This window comes from Monodon monoceros, unplaced genomic scaffold (assembly GCF_005190385.1).
Source record: "Monodon monoceros isolate NGI ecotype Baffin Bay Population unplaced genomic scaffold, NGI_Narwhal_1 Super_Scaffold_18, whole genome shotgun sequence".
In the NCBI taxonomy this organism is placed as follows: domain Eukaryota; kingdom Metazoa; phylum Chordata; class Mammalia; order Artiodactyla; family Monodontidae; genus Monodon; species Monodon monoceros.
Window position 1 is genome coordinate 73,534,099 of NW_021703774.1, and position 23,714 is coordinate 73,557,812.

Genomic DNA, 23,714 nt, shown 5'->3' on the forward strand with positions numbered 1-23,714 from the left:
AGAAGCCCGCGCACCGCATCGAAGAGTAGCCCCCGCTCGCCACAACTAGAGAAAGCCCATGTGCAGCAACGAAGACCCAGCGCAGCCAAAAATAAAATAGATTTAAAAAAACAACAACAGAAAACAAATAAAACATACTTAGTGTGACACTGGCATAAGGATGGACATATAGATCAACAGAATAGATTAGACAGCCCAGAAGTAAACCTCACACATACTGTCAGTTGTTGTTTTGGTTTGGTTTTTTTGGCTGCATTGGGTCCTTGTTGCTGCACGTGGGCTTTCTCTAGTTGCGGCGAGTAGGGGCTACTCTTTGTGGCGGTGCGCAGGCTTCTCATTGCAGCGGCTTCTCTTGTTGCGGAGCACGGGCTCTAGGCGCGCGGGCTTCAGTAGTTGTGGCACGTGGGCTCAGTAGTTGTGGCTTGCGGGCTCTAGATCGCAGGCTCAGTAGTTGTGGCACATGGGCTTAGTTGCTCCGTGGCATGTGGGATCTTCTCGGACCAGGGCTCGAGCCCGTGTCCCCTGCATTGGCAGGCAGATTCTTAACCAATGCGCCACCAGGGAGGTCCACGGTCAGTTGAATTTTTTGAAGGGTGTCAAGACCATGCAATGGAAAAAGGACAGTCTTTCATCAGATGGTGGAGGGAAAACTGGACATCCACATGCAAAAGAATGAGACCCCTTCCTCATTCCATATACAAAAATTAACCCAAAGTGGATCAAAGACCTAAACGTAAGAGCGAAAACCATAAAAAGTCTTAGAAGAAAACGGGAAAATCTTCATGACATTGAATTTGGCAATGATTTTCTTGGATATAACACCAAAAACACAGCAACAAAAGAAAAAATAAATTGGACTTCAAAATTAAAAACTTCTGTGCATCAAAGGACACCATCAAGAGAGAGATCCACAGAATGGGAGAAAATATTTGCAAGTCATATATATAATAAGGGATTAATATATAGAATATATAGAGAACTCCTATAACTCAACAAAAAACAAATAACCCAATTAAAAAATGGGCAAAGGACTTAACTACACATTTTTCCAAAGAAGATATACAGGTGGCCAAAAGGCACATGAAAAGATGCTCAACATCATTAGTCATTAGGGAAATAAAAATCTAAACCACAAGGAGATACCACCTCACATCCATTAGGTTGGTTACTATCAAAAAACCCAGAAAATAACAAGGGTTGACAAGGATATGGAGAAATCGGAACTCTGCACACTGTTAGTGGGAATGTAAGATGGTGCAACCACTATGGAAAAATGCATGGTGGTTTCTCAAAAAACAGGATTACTCTATAATCCAGCAATTCTCCTTCTGGGTATATACCCTAAGAACTAAAAGTAGGGTCTCAAAGAGATACTTGTACATCCACGTTCATAGCAGCATTATTCACATTAGTGAAAAAGTGGAAGCAACCCAAGTGTTTAATGACAGATGAATGAATAAACAAAATGTGGCATATATATATATATATACACACATATATATATACACACATGTATACATATATATAAACACAATGGAATATTTTTCCTCCATAAAAAGGAATGAATTTCGGATACATAGTACAACATAGATAAACCTTGAAAATATGCTAAGTGAAATAAGCCAGACACAGAAGGGAAAATATTGTATGATCCCACTTATATGAAGTACCTAGAATAGACAAATAGAATAGACAAATACCAGGGGCTATGGGGAGGCAGGGGGTGGAGGGTGGGAAATTATTGCTTAATGATTAGTTTATTTCAGGTGATGAAAATGTTTTGGAAATAGATAGTGGTAATAGTTACATAACACTCAATTGTACATTTAAAAATGGTTAAAATGGTAAACTTCATGTTATATATACATTTTAAAAATATTTATTTATGCATTTGGCTGCGCTGGGTCTTAGTTGCGGCACATGGGATCTTCATTGCCGTGTGCAGGATCTTCGTTGTGGCATGTGGGATCTTAGCTGAAGCATGCAGGATCTTTACTTGCGGCAGGCAGGATCAAGTTCCCTGACCAGGGAGCGAACCCGGGCCCCCTGCACTGGGAGTGAGCAGTTTTTGTTTGTTTTAATAAATTTATTTATTTTTATTTTTGGCTGCGTTGGATCTTCGTTGCTGTCGAGGGCCTTCTCCATTTGTGGCAAATAGGGGCTACTGTTCCGTTGCGGTGCGCAGGCTTCTCATTGCGTGGCCTCTCGTTGCGGAGCTCGGGCTTCAGTAGTTGTGGCACGCAGGCTCAGGAGCTGTGGCTCTAGAGCGCAGGCTCAGTAGTTGTGGCACACGGGCTTAGTTGCTCCGCGGCATGTGGGATCTTCCCAGACAAGGGCTCGAACCCATGTCCCCTGCATTGCCAGGCAGATTCTTAACCACTGTGCCACCAGGGAAGCCCGAGTGAGGAGTCTTAACGATTGGACCACCAGGGAAGCCCCTGAATCTAGATCTTTTTGACTATGTAAAAAACTATACATATAAGGTAGCTGGAACATACTAGAAGCTCCAATCTTTTCCTTTTTCTTCAACTACCTACACTTAATACAGTCTGAAGTAATAGTCGCCTACATATGAACGAGTTCTGTTCCAAGAGCACGTTCGTAAGTCCAGTTTGTTCGTAAGTCCAACAAAGTTAGCCTAGGTACCCAACTAACACAATCAGCTATATAGTACTGTACTGTGATAGGTTTATAATACTTTTCACACAAATAATGTGTACACAAACACAAAAAATAAAACATTTTTAATCTTATAGTACCTTGAGAAGTACAGTAGTACAGTACAACAGCTGGCACGCAGGGGCTGGCACGCACATTCACATCTTTGAAAGTTCGCAACTTGAAGGTTTGTATGTAGAGGACTTACTGTATACAGTGAGTAGTTATTCCTTAGTATTTTCAGTTAACATATAGGCAAACTTATTTTGTACTTAGTGCACTTCTGAAAACTTTAAAAGTACAATGTCAAAGTTACTCAACAGAGTCCAATTTTAAAGGGGTACCTGTTTCCAGAGTACTAAACATGCCTGACAGAGGTAATCCAGTGGACATCTAAGAGATGTCATAGGTGCCTAAGATCAAGGTAGGAGGTATTGTATCTATCGCCCTGTAACTGTGTAAATACTAAAGCACCCCTCTCCCGAAGGTGATGCAGGAATAAAAAGATTAGGGCAATCCCCACTCATTAAATGACCATGAGGTATCCTCTAGCTTCCCAGAGCAGGGAGTGGAAGGTCTTTCTTCCTTCCATGACAGCACAAGCTGATTGGGACCTCACCAAGTCGGCTACCTGCTTCTCACACACGAGGCCTTTTCTACTGGCTACCTGCTACAACCCATCATTGTTCACTGCTCCAGGGCACACGGACAGTGGTCAGGACTGGAGATTAGGACAAGCAGGGGATAATTTCAGAGACGAATTCCAGAGCTTAGCCACCCCTTAGTATTTTGGAGAGACGACAGAAGCAACTTTAGCCTCAGAGAAAAGCTGCCACTTAACAGGGAGAAATGCTGCCAAGTAACAGACCTAGTTCTGCTATCACAAACATATCCTGCCATTTTGGCAGAAGCCAGGTCTTTATTCTTTAGCAACAGCAATCGGCAACAGGTGATAACATGCTGTGGCTCAAAATCATTCAAAAGTAATGTACTGAAGACCAAATTCAGAGATTGAAAGGTGCCAGAAGTATCAGTGTCTAATTTGTTAACTTATTAAAATGAGGTTGTACAAAAGTAAGAGTTGAAGACAGTCTGTATATAGAATTTCTCAAACCACAATGTAAGTTTCTAGAGGACAAGGACCAGATCTTCTATTTATAAGCTGTTTCTATGTAGTGCCCAATAATATGCTTTATTCACCATGGGCCTTATTCCTGATGAGTGGAAGAAAGACAATCAAGCCCTGAGACACAAGGAACACTGGTTCCATCATATCTGCTGTTTAATCAGTAAGTATGGTTATTGTGAAAGAGAGAAAAAGACACTGAAGACAGAATTAAGACCAGAAGAAATCTGAAGCCACGCTACTGTACCACAAGGGGGCAATATTTGAACACTAGTAATCTGGAGAGATAGGAGGCTTGGCAGTTGGCTCTGTTTACTTTTTTTTAACATCTTTATTGGAGTATAATTGCTTTACAATGGTATGTTATTTTCTGCTTTATAACAAAGTGAATCAGTTATACATTGTTTACTTCCTTTTTAAACACTATGCTGAGTGGGCTCCACTCAGGGTGAGGAGAGGTGGGCTAGCCACTTCCACCTACCCTCTGCATTCTCCTACAGGGGTTGGCACCAACTCTCCTTATACTAGCAGGCATGGCTGTTAGGGGACCAAGATCAGAGGAAACACAGCAGGAGAGGAAGCAGAGCAGCTGGTCTTCCCACAGTGGTCAGATGCCCCAGCTGTCAAGAGTCCCATGCCCAGGAGTGCCTGTTGAGGAGGGCAGGGGTGGTAGTTGGGACCTCCACCTGGAATCTCTTTTGAGTACTATAGGGCAATGGTTCTCCAATTTTAGCCTGCATCAGAATCACCTGCAGGGCTTGTTAAACTAGATTGCCGGGCTTCAACCTCAATTTCCAATTCAGAAGGTCTAAAGTAGGGTCCCAAATTTTCCATTTCTAGCAATTTCTCAGGTGATGCTACTGATCTGAAGATCACACTTTGAGAGCCACTGCTGTAGGTATTTCTGGCTTTGTGCCCTTCTTTCTCTTAACACTCCCCCATTCTCTCTTTCCTACCATCCATCTACTGCTTTCTTTTCCACCAACCCTCCACTAGCCTCCTTTAGGAAAACCACAGGAAAGACAAAACAGGGGTGAATGTTAGACTGTCTTAAGGATTCCTTTGGGGAAGGGTTCCAGCTCTCTACCCTGGTTGATGGGTGTTTCAGAAGTAGAATTTATTCCAAATATATACATGTTTCCTCTTCCTTTTACCTAATAGTTGGAAGGCGGTTCAGTAAAGAGGAATAGATCATTTTCCAACAAGATCTTGCTTTGGGTTTCATAAAAATTAGACATGGTAGATATACTCCACTACATTTTAAAAAATTTCCCACTTCAGACTACATTTTTAAAAATTACAGTAAAATATAGGGACTTCCCTAGTGGTCCAGCAACTAAGGCTCCATGCTCCCAATGGAGGGGGCCCAGATTCGATCCCTGGTCAGGGAACTAGATCCCTCATGCCACAATTAAAGATCACGCAGGCGGCAACGAAGATCCTGTGTGCTGCAGCTAAGACCTGGCGCAGCCAAATAAATAAATAAATATTTTTAAAAAATTACAGTAAAATATACAAAACATAAAATTTAACATTTTAATCATTTAAGTGTACAGTTCAGTGGCATTAAGTACATTCACGTTGTTGTGCAAGTATCACCACTATCCACCTCCAGAACTTTTTCATCTTCCCAAACTGAAACTCTGCTCTCATTAGACAATAATTTCCCATTCCCCTCCTCCCAACACCAGCCCTTGGCAACCACCATTCTACTCCCAGACTACTTTTGGACTCGGTTTCTCTTTGACTTAATACAAGAAAGTGTCTATTGCTGACTAGTGGGATTGCTTCTATATATGCAGGCCTTCTCGCATATATGTGAGTTTATTGTAAGAAAGGTAAGAGAAAATGGGGTGGGAGAAAGAAAAGAGGTGGAGACAGCTGGATAAGGATTTTCACATGGGGCCTCCTATCCACAGGCCTCAGCAGCCCTGCCACGGATCCGCCCGATTCTTTCGCATCAAGAAGTTGATCTTGCGAGCCATTTCCATGTTGTAGATTCGCCGGCAGGTTTCATAGCTTTCCCTCTGTCGCCGGCGGCAAGGCTTCTCGTAGTATCGCCGTCGCTTTATGTCCTCAATGAGCCCATCCATGGTAAGGATTCTGTATAAAGACAGGCAATGAAGTTAGAGGCTTAGGCTCCTTATTGTTCTTTTCCAGTTTCACAATGATCAGAAATCAATTGACCAAATAACTGGTGTCTGTAAAAATGGTGTGAAATAGTGACAATACAGCATTAACTGCCAACATACAGAGGCCAGGCACCAAACAGTAATATGTGGGGAAATAAAAAGGCAATTAATTATACAGTCCTTGTTCTTGGGGAGTTTATAGTCATGGTCATGTTCTCAACCTTTTTTTTTTTTTTCCTACCACAACACACCTGAGGGATATGGCACAGACCCAAAAGAACAGTGGCTCCCTATGGCAGTGAGTCTCAACCAAGGGGCCATTTCAGAATTTTCAAATGGGTGAGTCATTTGCAATAGGAAAAAATAACTAGGGGTGATTCCTACGTGGTCCTTAGTGGGGAATGTAGTTCCACCCCTACTGTGTTTAAGAGCTGATGCAGCTGAAGTCTGTAAGTCTGAGAAATATCTGGGCCCACTTAATACAGGGAAAGGAGAGGCCCTTATCACAACAGTGATACAAATGGGAGCATTAAAATAACAGCCTCAACCATAATTTTTCCATGTACCACATGCTCCAACCACACTACTTTAATGACTACTCTCTGAACACACATTAATACCAAGTCTTTACTCACACTGCTTCCCCAGCCTAGAATGCCATCCCCAACCCCTAGCTGCCAACCTTCTGAGATTTTCCACATCTTTTTGATGCTAAATCCAGATGCCATCTCTCCACAAAAGCTTTCTCATCTTCTTAGAGAAAATAATTTTGTTGTATACCTATTTAGAGATTATTTCATTTTGCCATTCTGTTAGTTATTTATACAAATGTCTCCCTCACTAGACTAATAATCCCTGAAGACAGAAACCGTATTTTATTAATCTTAATTTAGTTCAATTTGTTTTTTCCTGCCCACCTAATTCCTTACAACACAGTTTCTCTTGGATTCATAACACGCTTAACTCAAACTAGCCCCTTTGTTCTCACTGAGCCAAGAGGACACGGGGGTTTATTCTATAACCTACCTTATCCCTGGGCTCCTGAGAGCTCTGGCTCCAATCTGCAACTTGTCTCTCCCTCTCAACTCATCATCAGTTGGTCCTGAGGAGGTCTGGAGGCACCTGCTGGTACTGCCCTCCATCCTGGCACTGCCCTCCATCCTGGCACTGTTTACATGACCCCATTCCTGCCTACCCTTTCCTTTCATTACATGTAAAAAGTAAGTCAAAAACACAATTGGAGGTAGAGAAGTTGAGACATGGCTTAATTATAACTGGAAGGGGGACAGCAGAAGGAAATAAAAATAAGAAATTACCAGCTACTTCCGCTCAGTGGGAAACCCTATTTATTGCTAGTATGTTATACCAAAAGCCCAAGATAACAATAATAGATTGAACATGTACTTGAAAAGATTTGAGCTTTGGGTACATTACAAATGTGAAGAGACATGGGAACCACTATCCTTTGGGATCCTCTCCTAGGCTCCTGCTGATTTGTAAGATCAGTTTGTCTAGGTTTTAGTGGCAGGGAGATGCGAGGCAAGGGAATTGTTGCCAACTCCCAGAAGTGGGAGGAGTAGATAATTCAGGTTCTGTTGAAAACACAGTCATGCCCAGAAGTCATGTGGATCCAACACTAGAGTTGTACAATAGAAAAGCAGGACACCAGGGGACTTCCCTGGTGGCACAGTGGTTAAGAATCTATCTGCCAATGCAGGGGACACAGGTTCAATCTTTGGTCCAGGAAGATCCCACATACCACAGAGCAACTAAGCCCCGTGTGCCACAACTACTGAAGCCTGTGCTCTGTAGGACCCACGTGCCACAACTACTGAGCCCACATGCTGCAACTACTGAAACCCACGCGCCTAGAGCCCATGCTCCACAACGAGAAGCCACCACCACGAGAAGCCACCGCAATGAGAAGCCCACACACTGCAATAAAGAGTAGTCCCCACTCGCCGCAACTAGAGAAAGCCTGCGTGCAGCAACGAAGACCCAACACAGCCAAAAAAAAGTAGGGCACCAAAGACTCAGTATCTTGGCCCACAAAAGGGTCTCCATTGCTGGCTTTCTTCCTAATTTACCCTTGACTGTTGGTATCCCTCCAGATTCTGACTGTAAACCACCTCCTTTTTGGTTCTACATGATTCCCTTAAACTTTACCACAGGCTTCAACCCTGTGCACAATGCAATCATTTCCTGAAGAGGCTTTAAAAAGTATTCATGCCTTGGTCCCACTCCTCAGAGATTCTGATTTAATTGGTCTCCAGTGGGGTTATACACTGGGTATATTTTAAAACACCCCTCAGGTAATTCTAATGTAGAGCCACACTTGAGAACGGACCCAGACATTGGTTGACTCTTAAATCATTATCTCTAGCCCCAATCTTATCTTAGAGCTAGACTGATGTTTCCAATTGCCTTAAACCCCACCAAAACGAATTTTATTATCTCCTCCTAAAATTCATTCTTCCTCCTCTGTACTCTCTCTGCTAATGGCATCACCAGTTAGTCAAGCTAAAAATCTCACCATGTTCCTGGAGTAGGCCTTCTCCTTTACTTCCTACACTCACATTTACAATATCCTATACATTCTATAACCTGAAATAGTTCTTAGATCTTTTCCTTCTCTCCTTTCCCTATAGCTACAGCTCTTATTATGGTCCTTATACCTGTACTGAAATAATCATCTAACTGGTCATTTAATCAATAAGTATTTATGGAATCCCAACTCTGTACCAGACACTGTGTTAAATGCTGAGGATATAAAACAAACTTAGGCATAGTTCCCTACCCTTGCAGTCTAGTAGAGAAGACAATTATGTAAGAATTACAATAGAATGTGATAGATGCAAAGATAAGGGAAGCACACAGGAGAGGTATATAATCTGGACTTGATAAGAAGGTGGTTATGAAAGCTTTCTAACGGATACTTTATTTGAATTGTGAAGGGTAAACAGGCTGCCCTATTTCCATTCTCCTTCCCTACACCAATTATTGTCCTAAAACATAAATCAGATTGTGGGACTTCCCTGGTGGCGCAATGGTTAAGAATCCGCCTGCCAATACAGGGGACACGGGTTCGAGCCCTGGTCTGGGAAGATCCCACGGAGCAACTAAGCCTGTGCGCCACAACTACTGAGCCTGCGCTCTAGAGCCCATGAGCCACAACTACTGAGCCCGCGTGCTGCAATTACTGAAGCCCGTGCTCCTAGAGCCTGTGCTCCGCAACAAGAGAAGCCACTACAATAAGAAGTCTGCACACCGCAACGAAGAGCAGCCCCCGCTCGCCCCAACTAGAGAAAGCCTGCACGCAGCAACGATGACCCAATGCAGCCAAAAATAAATAAATAAATTTATAAAAAATAAATCAGATTGTGTACTCTGACGTTAAAAAATCTTTCCCAATAAACAAAATAGTCTAAGCCAGTGGTTCCCAAACTTGTTTGCATATTAGAATCACTTGGGGATCTTTAAAACATTCCAATTAAGTCACAAGAGGGGAGGGACACGGGCAGGGTTTGTTAAGTTCCCTAGGTAATTGCAATGTGCAGATAAATTTGGGAACCACTAGTCTAAGCTCAAAGTCCTAAACAACTGAGCTTCACCCTCTCTCTCTCTAGCTTTATCTTTAATAACTTGCCCTAAAAAGCCTATGTCTAGTCATATTGAACTAGGTGTTTTCCAAACACACTACACATGTATTTTTTACATTTGTTCATGATGTTCTCTGAGAATATGATTCCTTTCTTTTTCTGTTTTATGAAAGGCTATTTATTCTTCAAAGGCCCAGATCAAGGGGTAACGACATTTGTAAACTGGTCCAGGAGAAATTAATCACTCCTTCTCTCTGTTCCCAACGCACAGTGGTTCTCAAACTTTGAGACTCATGCAACAGTCACCTGGAAAACTTGTTAAAACACTGACTGCTGTGCCACCTCGTTTCTGATTCCACAGGTCTAGGGTGGGGCCCACGAATCTGCATTTCTAACAAGTTCCCAAATGATTTCGCTGCTAATGGTCCAGGGAGAACCAATGCCACAGTACACTTTTAAAGCACTTATCAGACAGTATTATATTTAGCCATGTTTGGTTTTTTAGTTTTTAAATTCTCCCTTACGGGGTTGCGTGCTTTCTAAGGTTAGAGATTAAGTCTTTCATTTTTGCATTTAATATAGTACTTGGCAAAAGAGCAAATATCAGTAAATGTATGACAAAAATGAATCCTCTTGGTGACTAACAAATGTCCACAGCTCAAGGGATTAAGTTACTTTCTAACAGACACAGTTCTTGGGGATATTAGCTCAGAAGGCCTCAATATTACCTTTACTAAAATGGCACATTAGACTTTAGATAGCATTTTCATATCCATGACCCTAATCATTATCCTATGAAACTGATTAAGCAGGTAATGTCATCTTTTTTTTTTTTGGCCGCACCACGTGGCATGCAGGATCTTACCACTGGACCACCAGGGGAGTTCCCGTCATCTCTTTACAGATTAGAAAACTGAAGTTTAGAGAGGCTGACCTGCCCAAGATCACAAAATGGAGCTAGCAGTAGAATTCAGATCTTTAGTGCAGTGCTCTGTAACAGCACTCTGCTTCTCAAACAAAAACCACTGAGGTTTGAAAGACAAATTATTGTGGTGCCCATGGGCAAAGCGAAAAATGAGGGAGGAAAGAGCTGGGCCAGGCTCCTTAATTAGAGTAAAAAGATGCAAGCCAAGAAGACATGGCATACAAAGGGAAAGGAATTGATCCAAACAATTAAGTATTTATTTCTGTCTAGACCCTGTTTACTGCTATTTAATGAAGGCCACTTTTTGGACTAGAGACTAGTATATTAGAGAAAAAACAGAAAAAACAAGAACAAAAAAAGTGCCTGAAAGGGAAAGACTGGAAATATAAAAAGGGCAAGGAGACTGGATTTGAGGAGAAACTATGAAAAGAACAGAGACCCTAGATATGACTTCACCTAGGAAGAAGAGCCTACTGGAATGACAAAGACAGTTTAAAGTAGTATGAAAGAAAACAGCAAAAGGAGGAGGAGTTTAGAAACACACTCAGGTATCCTACTGGAGTTTCAAAAGGGTTCTGAAACAGAAGTGATCATCTTACCAAGTAAATGCCTGTGTGGTCAGGCAGAAAAGAAAGACAAGAAAAAAGTACCAAAGGAATGTCAGAGGAGGTGAAAAAAGTGAAAAGATCGGTGGCCCCCAACATAATGATGGGATTGCTAAATGGTGTTCCTTGGATGGTTCTAGTTCCAAAACACAAACCAAATAAATTCCAAGGTGCAAGGTGAGGATTTCCTTCCTTACCTTGCACTTTCTAGGTATCCTGAAAAAGCACAGATTATCTTCAAATGTTCCAGAATCCCTAAAGTAGAGGCATCTACTCAACTCATTTCTAATAAAGGATGTAGGAAGTGTTTTGTAGAACTCATGAAGTAAATAGAGAGGGTGTTACTAATGATGCTTCTGCTTTCACAGGTAGTTCAAGGACTAGTCAACCAAGGGGTTTAGAGTAAACAGATCAACCCGGAGTTTGGGCGCCTGGCAACCTAACATTTAAGAAGAACTCAGCTGCCAGTTCAACAGACTATGTAAAAGGAGCTGAGCTGCCTGGGCTGGGGAATTTGGGGGTGGCAGACTCACATGTCAGTGTAGCCAGCCTACATCAGGATCAACATGTACACAGAAGGACTCAATGGGCCCAGAAGCTCACCTACCAGGAATAAAAGGGTTCAACTGGGCATGCTTCCAGTGTGCTTGCCTTTCTTTACTTGGGCACCAGCCAATCACGCAGGGCTTCCTAATGACCCCCACTCTCCATCTCTTCATCCCAGGGCACCAATGAGGGCCCTTGGTTATATAACAAGCATTTTGTGGTGGTCTCACTGTGCAGACACATAGGCTGTTTCCTTTGTAAGACTACATCTGTGCTCCAAACATGCTAAAGCTTTAACCACCTCCCTTTCCTCTCATTTGCTCTCATACCTACTGTTGTAATTAGACCGCAGAACATGCAACTTATTTTTAAACTACCAACTATCAGAAAGCTGAGAGAAACGAGGAGAAGCCTGGGATTTAAGAGAGATATACACCAAAGGCAGCCAGAGGACATTACGGAAAACCAGAGGAAAAGAAGTAAAGTGTCAGAAAATACTGTGTTTGGATGGACTTGGAGGGCATTATGCTTAAGTGAAATAAGTCATATAAAGACAAATACTGTATAATCTCACTTATATGTGGCATCTAAAAAATACAATAAACTAGTGAAAGTAACAAAAAGAAGCAGACCCACAGATATAGAGAACAAACTAGTGGTTACCAGTGGGGAGAGGGTAGGGGAGGGGCAATATAGGGGTAGAGGATTAAGAAGTACAAACTATTAGGTATAAAATAAGTTACAAGAGGAATTCCCTGGCGGTCCAGTTGTTAGGACTCACCACTTTCAATGCCAGGGCCCGGGTTTGATCCCTGGTCAGGAAACTAAGGTCCCCAAAGCTGCATGGCGCAGCCAAATAAATAAATAAGCTACAAGAATATATTGTACAACATGGGGAATATAGCCAATATTTTACAATAACTATAAATGGAGTATAACCTTTAAAAAATTGTGAATCACTATATTGTACACCTGTAACTTATATAATATTATACAGTAACTGTACTTCAATACAAGAAAAAAAAGGGCTTCTCTGGTGGCTCAGTGGTTAAGAATCTGCCTGCCAATGCAGGGCACATGGGTTCGAGCCCTGGTCCAGGAAGATCCCACATGCTGCAGAGCAACTAAGCCATGTGCCACAACTACTGAGCCTGCGCTCTAGAGCCCATGAGCCACAACTACTGAGCCTGCATGCCACAACTACTGAAGCCTGTGTGCCTAGAGCCTGTGCTCCGCAACAAGAGAAGCTACCGCAATGAGAAGCCTGTGCACCACAACGAAGAGTAGCCCCTGCTTACCTCAATTAGGGAAAGCCCACGCGCAGCAATGAAGACCCAACGCAGCCAAAAAATAAATAAATTAAATAAATTAAAAAAAAAAAAAAAGAAAGAAAGAGAAAGAAAATACTGGGCTTCCCTGGTGGTGCAGTGGTTAAGAATCCGCCTGCCAATGCAGGGGACATGGGTTCAAGCCCTAGTCCGGGAAGATCCCACACGCCGTGGAGCAACTAAGCCCGTGCGCCACAACTACCGAGCCTGCGCTCTAGAGCCAGTGAGCCACAACTACTGAAGCCTGTGCGCCTAGAGCCCATGCTCCGCAACAAGAGAAGCCACCGCAATGAGAAGCCCGTGCACCACAATGAAGAGTAGCCCCTGCTCCCCGCAACTAGAGAAAGCCCACACACAGCAATGAAGACCCAATGCAGCCAAAAATAAATAAAATAAATAAATTTATAAAAAAAAGGAAAGAAAGAAAATACTGTGTTTACTGTATTATCTGACAGACTGTACCTATCTGACAGACTGACAGATAGGAAGGCTGGGACACTCCAGAACCAACCTGCTCACATTTGGATGCTTAAAAGTCCTTGCCTATCCTAAGAACAAAATATTTGTTCACTTTTTTCTCCTGAGGCTAAAATACAATTTAAGGATATGTATCTAACACTCCAAGATAAAAAGGAACATATGCAGCTTCCCAAAGAATAAATCTACATTGACAAAATACATATCCTCCCCAAAGATTATAAAAATCACTGCCATAATACTTGCTCCAAGCTGGCTTCTTCCAACCATGCACTTCTTGCACTGTTTTCCTAGATAACCTTAGTCACAAAGTTCGAATTTTCCAAATTCATAAGGAAGCCTAAAACGAGATCATCACACCTCAGGCCCTAAGTGTCTGGGACCAGAATTTCTTCATTTTTTTTTCCTGCCTAACCATGCCTCTCCTTTCTGATCAAATTCTTTTCTTTTTCAGCAATGTAAATTGTTTTCCCCCCCCCAGATCTATTCCTATGTTGGTGTTTTAATCCCTGAAGTGAGGAAAAAGTAATACCACATTTCTTACCTAGGATACTTGATAGAATGCCAAGGGTACTATCCAAAGACAAAAATCTCTAGATAAATTCAATGCATCTGCCTGGAGGACCAACTTTAACTAGAGTGGAAGTGGGGGTGCTAGCCCTAAAACAAACGTAAAGACAACAAATAAAAATCACCTAAAATTTTAATTAAAAAAAGAGAGATTAAAAAAAGAAATTCCATGTTTGCTTGTGGTGGAAGAGCCCCTTACAGTTCCTTCACTCTCCTCTCCTGTTAAGTATACTTCAGTGGAAAGGTTTGACAAACACTAAACTTAGGGAGTGACAGAAGATAAAGGAACATTTATATTCATTAAGTAGACATTTATTGAGAGCTTTCTATGCACCTGACACTTTGGTAAATGCAAGGAATATACAAATGAAAAAGCATAGGTCTCTACCCTTAAGACTATTAAAATCCTAGCTGAATATTAAAATCTCACGAGACATTGTAAAAAATGCTGCTGGTCAGACGCCACCATCGAGAGATTGATTTAGTCTCAGGTTGGGCCCTGACATCACGAGGGTTTTTGTTTTTTGTTTTAAATAAAGATTCCCCCAGGTGATTGGCAGCAGGGTCAAAAACCACATAGCGTTACACTGACCAGTTTCCTGCTGTTTCTGACTAAAATGAGCATTTCTACCCAGGAAAAAAGTATGCATAAACTGCAATTCACCTATAAAAAGAGAATCTTAAAAGTATGGGACTCTTGTTTAACAGAAAGGAGGAAGGAGGGAAGAAGAAAGGAAAGAAGGAAGAAATCAATTTAGAAATATTTGAAAACAGATTCTTAGGAACAAGAAGGTATAAGATAGTACTAGGCCAGGCCAGATGACAGAAGGTATCCAAACACACCTCACCTTCTGTCATTTATTTCTTTTTTTCTCACCTACACCCACTCCACACCTGCGATCAGGAAAGATTTTCAGATAAAATGAAAAAAAAAAAAAAAAAAAAAGAAAAAACAGGAAAAGCAAAACCCTCATGTTGCTTAAATAAAAAGGTATTTGCTAAATTAGGATTTCATAAGAGGCGGAGATACAGAGATTTGTTTCCAGGTTAATTAGAACAATCCCAGGCAAAAAAATAGAAGAAGAGTCTTCTCTCCGAAGATGAATTGGCCTTATGCTTTCTGCAGACTTGGCATCAATAGAGAGATGATCAACTCCTTTAGGCAGGAAGTTAGAAACATTTTGTTTTTCAGGTTTTAAATTTTTGTAAGTGGAAATGGGGGATGAGGGAGCAGTGCATACAGAGGGAATAAATGCTGTTATTTCAAAATGAGATTAGCATTAGCATATAGAGAAGAAGCCTTGGTTGGAAAGTACCAGCATGTATAGGAAAAGTCATTCCAATATACCAGTAGCCAACTAGAGCCTCAGGACAAAATAAAGCTAAATTATTTTCTCATTTTTTCACCTCCAGGCCACCTTGAGCATAACTTGATAATCAGGGAGCATAAGAGAAAAAACAGTTAAAGCAAACTGTCAATCTCTCAAAACAAATGAATAAACAAATCACCCACGAAGTAAAACCAAAAGGGTAAAAACTCCCTTACAGTTACTTCCAAATTATGATAATAGCTAACACATAATGCCTACTATGTGCCAAGCACTGTCCTAAGCAATTTATTTACATTACTAACTTAATCCTCACATCAACCCTATGAGGTGGGCACTATTATTAGTTCCATTTTACTGAAGAAACTGAGGCAGAGATATTAAGTAGCTAATCACAGATTATGAGGCCAATAAATGGCACAGCAGGGATCTGAACCAGTCAGTTGGCTCTGTGCTCTAAACCACTAAGTTATGCTGCCTCATTTATGTGAGAAAACTATTTTTAGGCCTGGCTTTGGTCAAAAGTATTAAAGTTGCAGCTACTTTCTTTCTTTCTTTCTTTCTTTGGCCTTGTGGCCATGCTGCGCAGCATGTGGGATCTTAGTTCACGCCCCCACCTCCCCACCCCCAATCGTGCCCCCTGCAGTGGAAGGGCAGAGTCCTAACCACTGGACTGCCAGGGAATTCCCTGTAGCTACTTTCTTGATACAACTGTAAGAAATGGTTCAATAAATAATGCTGCACAAATTATTTTTTGGTTCTTCATCAGAGTAGTTAATTTCCTAAAAACAAAATTCTTGCTTTTGTGTTATTTGTTCTTTAAGAATAAAAGAGGTGAGGGGAGCTAAAGCTGAGCCTCTGGAAATTTGTTTTACTTTGACATCCCTTAACAATACAAACATCACAGTCACCCTAGTTAGAAGACCCATCTAAATCCACCAAAATAAATCATACAGAAAAAAACTTGGGATTCCCTGGCGGTCCAGTGGTTAGGACTCTGCGCTTGCACTGCAGGGGGCCCAGGTTCGATCCCTCGTCAGGGAACTAAGATCCTGCAAGCTGCACTGCACAACCAAAAAACAAACAAACAAAAAACTTACAGGAAGAGGTCAGAAGGGTGAGGTAATCTACAAGACTTCCTTTCCCCAAATTCAGCATTTCATCTCACTAGCTAATTCACTTCAGAATCTGTAAAGACATTCACTTGGTGCTTCCAGTATAGGGGCAGAGAAAGATCATTAGACATCTCAACCCTCCCACAGACATGCCACTTAAAGGTCTAAAATAGGAGAGTAGGGAATGAGCAGCAATACAAAAACATGAAATAGGATTATCTTACTGCCCTGTACTTAACTGATTATCTTTACTTTCAACCCAAGTGAAAATGCAGAGGGAACAGCTTCTGCCCAAGGATATGACTGGCATGCACAGTCACTGAAAGAAGAGGCTGACCCAAGACCAGATCCTTTTAAAAGACATACAAATCATCCTCAGCCTACAACTGCTTCTCAATTACATAGCTTCTGACAGCACCTTTGTCCTCATTTACTATGGTCCTCTGCCATCCAGCCCTACACACCTAGAACTCTTTGCTTGGATAAGAATTGGTTCTCTTTCATTTACCTTCTTAGTCCCCAAGAACCCCACCTATATTTAAACCCAATCAAATAAGGATTCTTAACTGGAGAGTGACTGCCGTAGGTCTCTCCATTTCCAGAGAAACTAGTCAATAATGTAGTAACAGAGCAAAGAACATTGCACTAGAAAATTGTGATCTATGCTTCTTTCCACCATTCAACAATTGTAACCCAAGGAATATAACTCAATCTCCCTAGGCTTCTCTTACTTCTGACATAAAGCTACCACCTTAGTGGCCTTAAGGCAGAGGACCAGCTCATATATTAACATCTCTTTCATATAATTATTTGATAATTCAACTCAACAAGCATTTGTTTCTCCAAACTCTGCTTCACTGGGGAGAAAATGATAAGTGAAAGTCAAAATCCTTACAACTAGTGATAAGGGAAGCTTAAGGAACTATTTTCTTGAGAAACCACAACTGTGAGGCGTTTTTTATTAGAGTCATTCTACATCTCTTACCCTAGCATTCAAAACCTTTCAATACAGCTCCTCCACTCCAGCCAGTTCATTTCCATCTTGTTTTTGCTTGTGTTGTTAACCGTTCTCTGAACCTGTAACACTTTTCTATCTCTTGCTTCTCTAAGATCCCAAATCTGAGTTCATCTTTTCCATTAGCCTTGTCCCACACCAATCCCTCACTCAGCTTTCTATATATCATGTACTATGTTTTCACTTACTAGCAATTTTATAACTTGATTTTCCCTTTGGTCTCTTTTTAAAGTCTTGGATAGAATTCAGGTTCATTATCAAAGGAATGACGGCTGATAAGTAAGCCTCACAGTTAGGTTTGGGAAAGAATTTCATTTTTAATATAGTAAACTGAAGGTCTGAGAAGTTTCAAGGCTGTGAACACTGGTTTGAGACAACCTACAACAGGGGAAGTGAGAGAATAACCACCGCACTTCTCAAGAGTTGGTCTAGGCCTGATTCTGGTCCCTAACCAGTTACCTGTTTAGGGTCCTGTATGCACCTTCCACATTCCCTTCCTGTACCATCACAGTTCTGGCAATGAACTTCAGATGTTTTGCCATGACCTTGGATTTAAGTCTTCAGTCTGCAGGACCTAAAGTATGGCGGAGAAAGGGGTAGTAAAGTATAGAGACCAGCTAATAAAGAGAAACACAACAGAATACACAACGACGTAGCTTATTCAGGGCCCGGAAATGCAACGGGCTCTGGAACATGCGCGACTGGGGCACGTGCAAGTCCTCATATCCTAGAAAGTATACGCGACTTGTTATCAAGATTCGCCCGATCTCTTTGCCAATACAAACCCTACCATAGGGAAGAAGACAGACGGTAGCAGGGCGTCCCCACGTAGATTTATCTGGCCGGTCATGGAAAACCGGGACGCGCCGCAGGCGTCCCCTCTCCCTCCCAATTACCGCTCCTCGTCCCAGGACGGTTTGGGGTGGGAGCCGGGAACAGGGTCTCTCCGTGCTTGGAAGGCGGGAATCGCGAGAACCGCGCCCTCCCGCCACACCCGCCTCACTTTACCCTTCCTTCGCAGAAGGTCCTCAACGCTCGGCGCCCAGCCGACTGGAAGCCCGCCCCGGCCGGAAGCGGAAGTTGCGTGATCTCCAGCGCCGCGCGAAGACAATGAGGCTGAAAGGGAAATGAAGCTACGTGGAAACCATGGCAACCGTCCTTCTGGCCGGGGTTGGCTGTTTCTCTAATCCTCTCCCACCACCGCCAACCCCCGGGCCTGGACTCAACACCTGACAAAGCAAAATACTTGTTGCCTTAAATTCCGCCCTAAACGGATTCCTCGCTTTCTCGTGGAGTCGCCGTCCTTCGGCATCAGAGGTCAGCCCGATTCCGTACCCCTTAATCCTATTAAATCTTTTTTTAAAAATTGAAGTATAGTTGATTTAAAATGTGGTGCCAATCTCTGCTGTAATCCTATTAAACCTTAAATAGATAATCCATTTCTTTTTCTGGAAGGAAAATAAGAATAGGCGAAGCTTCCTGAGCATGCTTCCTGTTTTCGCCAAGGACAGATTCCTTGAGATCTGCTCTCCGGATGGAAAAGAGTTTTACCCCCTCATCTGCCTGAAAACGAAGGGAAAAAAAAATGAAATGAACATACTATCAGATTCCTATAACATCACCTTCTCAGACATTTCACTAAATAAAGTGAAATCACTGAACAAAGAATCAATACAGGGCTTCCCTGGTGGCGCAGTGGTTAAGAATCCGCCTGCTAACGCAGGGTACACGGGTTTGAGCCCTGGTCTGGGAAGATCCCACATGCCGCGGAGCAACTAAGCCCGCGCCTAGAGCCGGTGCTCTGCAACAAGAGAAGCCACCACTATGAGAAGCCCGTGCACCACATCAAAGAGTAGTCCCCACTCGCCTCAACTAAAGAAAGCCTGTGAGCAGCAACGAAGATCCAACGCAGACAAAAATATAAATTAAAAAAAACAAGAATTGGGAAACACCTGCAGGATTTAGAATCAAAGACTCTTTTATGTCAGCTTCTATCCCATTTGTCTCCTAGTGACAGTATAAATAACTCCTTTTTTATTTCTTCCTCATTGTGGAAACAGCTTTCCTTTTATTTTATTCGTATGTTACTTCTACATATATATCATTTTATGGTTATTCACATATGTTCGGATCTACTGGAATACAGTAGGGAAAGGCGCAGAAGAAAGTAGGTCCTAACCAGGTACTTGTGTAATAAGGTTCTTTGGTTACCTCCCCTAAAACACAGAGGCACATACACACACACAGATGTATCGTCATCAATTATGCTAATAGACCTCACACAAAAACTGAAGCCTTGGACTTCCCTGGTGGTGCAGTGGTTGAGAATCCACCTACCAATGCAGGGGACACGGGTTCGAGCCTTGGTCTGGGAAGATCCCACACGCTGCGGAGCAACTAAGCCTGTGCACCACAACTGCTGAGCCTGCACTCTAGAGCGTGTGAGCCACAACCACTGGGGCTAGGGCCCAAGCTCTGCAACAAGAGAAGCCACCACAATGAGAAGCCTGCACACCGCAAGGAAGAGTAGCCCCCGCAACTAGAGAAAGCCTGCGCACAGCAACTAAGACCCAATAAATAAAAATAAATAAATAAATTTATTTTAAAAAAAATCTAAAAACAAAAAAACCCTGAAGCCTGCTTTAGAGTAAGCCAGGTTCAAAGTACCAAAATAGAGCTAGACTGGAACATGATTATGCTTATCAACAAACTTTTATTGAATGCCTACTTTGTGTCATGCTGCTGACTCTTGGACTACCAAAAGACAGTAAGTAGCCATAAAAAATAAATAGTAAAACAAGGTAGCATATATTGAATGCAAAATAAATTATATAGGCAACATAATATAGTGTGAAGCAAGGATTGGAAGTCAGGAGATCTGGATTCTATGCAAATTCTGATACTGAGGCATATGACCTTGAACAAGTCACTTAAACCAGTAGTCTACAAAGTACTGCCTACCGGTCAAATCCAGCTCCACTCTTGCTTTTGTAAATAAAACTTTATTGGAACACAGCTGTGCTGTTTGTTTATATATTAGGTATAGCTGCTTTGGGCTACAATGGCAGAGTTGGGTAGTTGCAGCAGAGATGTATGGCCCACAAAGCATATATCTATCTGGCTCTTGCTAAGCCCTGACTTAAACGCTCAGTCTATTCCTCATTTGTAAAATGGAACTAATATCTGCTGTCAATCACACAAAATTTGTCATGGGAATCAAATGGGATAAAATATAAAAATACTTTGAAAGATAAGAAGAGGAAAAGTAGCATTTTTGAGAACCTACAATATACCAAACCTTGTACTAAGCAGTTTATGTACCTGACTTCATTTGAAGGAGTAAAGGGCCAAAGACTAAGCATATATATCTTTAATGGAGCGAATAATTGGGAGAAGGACTTGAGTTAGTCATGGAAAGAAGTGTAGGGCTTAGTTAACAGAAGCAGGAAAGGCTGGGCAAGGTGAATGGCATGAACAGGAGTTTAGAGGCAAAAAGGCTTACAGTGTTCAGGGCAAACAACAAAAACAACAAAAACCTGGAACAGAGGGATCATACAGGGGAGCAGAGGGAGAAACAGAGACCTTGACTAAAGGCTCTAGACTTTCTTCTCAAAATACCAGGGAGCCATTGAATAGGTAATGACATGCAAAGCATTGTTCCAGGAAGATTAATCTTGTTATCAGTGAGAAGGGTTTAGAGGTAAGAGAGACTATTGCTATAGTTAAGGTTTAGACCAGAGAGGTGGCAATGGAATGGATAGGAAGAAACAGATTTCAAGAGACATTCCAAATACAGAATAAAAGGGATTTGGTGATTAAATACACCACGTTTTAAGCCTAGTTATATAGAAAAATGATGGTACCAGGGCTTCACTGGTGGTCCAGTGGGTAAGACTCTGTGCTCCCAATGCAGGGGGCCCAGATTCAATTCCTGGTTGGGGAACTAGATCCCGCATGCCACAACTAAGAGTTCGCATGCCGCAATTAAGAGTCCACACGCCACAGCTAAAGAGCCCGCACGCGGCAATGAAGATCCCGTGTGCCACAACTAAGACCTGACGCGGCCTCAATAAATAAGTAATAAATAAATATTTTAAAGAATTAAAAGAAAAATGATGGTACCATCATTAACAGAAAAAAAGAGGTTGTAAAAAGGCAGAACGGGACATCTCTAAAAGAAGGATAATAGTTTGATTGGTGAGCACTAGAAAAGGTACCAGACTGGAAAATGAGTTCCGTATGACACATTGTGTTGTCTTACACAAGCTACCTAAGTTTTCTCATCTATAAAATGAAGGGGTTGAATTAGATACAGATGGTACCCTCTTGGCTCTAAAATGCTGAAATTTTCAATGTTTTAAGTGTTAGTAATATGTAAATGGAACTGTCCAGCAGAAATGTATACATTCAGTATGTCATCTCAGGAAAGATTGGGACTGAAGATGAAGCTTCAGAAGTCTTCTAAGTTGAGGCAATAATTAGAACCATGAAAGGAGATGAAACCTTGAAGTGAAGGAATGTAGTTAGAGAAAAGAGCCAAGGGCTGAGCCTAAGGGAACATGCATACTCTGGAGTGGGCAGAAGTGAGGCTATTAAGAGATATAGAAGTTGTTGCCAGATAGGTAAGAGGAGAATTAGGATAGCGTGCTGACATGGGATCCAAGGGAGGAGAGTTTCAGTAGGCATTACCAAGAGTGTCAAATGATACTGAGAGCATGGAGTACCTAGGCTTTGTAAAAGCCCCTGGATCTAGCTATTGACTGGATGGAAGCTACATTATAATACTCTAATTCTGTAAGATCTTCTTAGTGACTTAAGAAGGTGCAGTAGAGTGATAGCAGTGGATGCTAGGCTGCAAGAATTTAAGGACTGAGTTGTGGAAAGGAGTCAGAAAGAGTATGATTAGACTACTCTTCTTTTTTGGGGGGGGTTGTTTTTTCATTTTTGTTTTTTAATTTTTTGGCTGCACTGCACGGCATGGGGGATCTTAGTTCCCCGACCAGGTATCAAACCCATGCCCACTACAGTGGAAGCACACAGTCATAACCACTGACTGCCAGGGAAGTCCCTACTCTGTCAAGAATTATAGAGAAAAGATGAGAAAGAGGGCAATTGGGCTCAAGAGATATTTTCTTTTTTTAAAAATTATTTTTAAATTTATTTATTTACTTACTTATTTTTGGCTACGTTGGGTCTTCATTGCTGCACGCAGGCTTTCTCTAGTTGTGGCGAGCGGGGGCTACTCATCGTTTTGGTGCGCAGGCTTCTCATTGCGGTGGCTTCTCTTATTGCAGAGCACAGGCTCTAGGAGTGTGGGCTTCAGTAGTTGTGGCTCACGGACTCTAGAGCGCAGGCTCAGTAGTTGTGGCACATGGGTTTAGTTAATCCATGGCATATGGGATCTTCCTGGACCAGGGATCGAACCCATGTCCCCTGTATTGGCAGGGGGATTCTTAACCACTGTGCCACCAGGGAAGTCTCTCGAGAGATATTTTCAAGAAGGGGTACCTAATCATACTTGCGGGAGGAATAATTATTACTTGTAGGAGAAAGAAAGAATAAATAATTCAATAACAAATGGAAGTTACAAGGTAAAGAGGGTGTAAGTGACTCAGCAAAAGTTCCAGAGGTGCAAGGTAATCAAAAGCACAACTGGAGAAGTTTGCCCTAAGGGGAGGGCATGTTGTCTGAAATAAAATGAGACAATAATTCACTGAGAACAGAGGACTTGGGAAACAGGTGAAAGATGTATAACCAGCTATGAGAAATATGCTAAGTAGCCAATGTGCAATAACTAAAATGACTAAGTAGTCTGAAACATTGCCAAGGCTGGGAGAGGACATGGTTTTGATGGAAACTGTGACAAATCAGAAAGAGTAATGCATGGAGAAGGGTAGACGTAGGTAAATTCACAGACTTCAGTTTTGCCCTTTGATGACACTGGGTAGCATACATTTAGCAGCTGCAGTTTTTTGAAGAAGGAGGCCCAGCATCTGAGGGGACTTCCCATTCTGACAGTTCTGGGGCACTGCTTCCTCTTCAAAACTGGCAACCACAGCGGCTGTTCTGGGCTTTTGTGTCCCTCCTCTGGCAGCAGTAGATTACATATGCATTTAGCCACAAGCATCAACAGCTCCCAATAAAGCAAAGAGCTGCCCCAGAGCAGTAGAACCTGCTAGTCTGGGCCAGCTGGAAGGTTACAAGAGTGAGAGACACAAACAGAAAGGTACTAGTCTCTGGGCCTGAATGAAAAAACAACCCAACTCTGAACCCTGTAACTGTCCCAAGGG

At 42.1% G+C, this 23,714-nt stretch overlaps 1 protein-coding gene across 2 annotated transcripts; it reads right to left on the reverse strand.

The window, feature by feature from the left end:
• Window positions 1–5,600: 5,600 nt before the first annotated feature.
• On the reverse strand, window positions 5,601–18,480 carry MRPS21 (mitochondrial ribosomal protein S21). Of its 2 annotated transcripts, none has more exons than XM_029231208.1 (3): window positions 18,433–18,480; window positions 17,884–17,998; window positions 5,601–5,887 (listed from the first exon to the last, which is right to left on the reverse strand). In XM_029231208.1, exons 2-3 carry the CDS (start codon window positions 17,964–17,966, stop codon window positions 5,707–5,709), a joined length of 264 nt encoding a protein of 87 aa, XP_029087041.1. In that variant the 5' UTR covers window positions 17,967–17,998; window positions 18,433–18,480; the 3' UTR covers window positions 5,601–5,706. The 2 variants fall into 2 exon arrangements, with proteins under 2 accessions (XP_029087041.1, XP_029087043.1); XM_029231210.1 differs by having other exon boundaries at window positions 18,215–18,452.
• Window positions 18,481–23,714: the final 5,234 nt, after the last annotated feature.

Excerpts from the sequence above, each read along its gene's own strand:
- MRPS21 (XM_029231208.1), bottom strand. The coding sequence starts at position 17,966 with ATGGCAAAACATCTGAAGTTCATTGCCAGAACTGTGATGGTACAGGAA. Across the intron at positions 5,888-17,883 it reads GCATACAGGACCCTAAACAG|AATCCTTACCATGGATGGGC; the intron begins GTAACTGGTTAG and ends GTCTTTATACAG.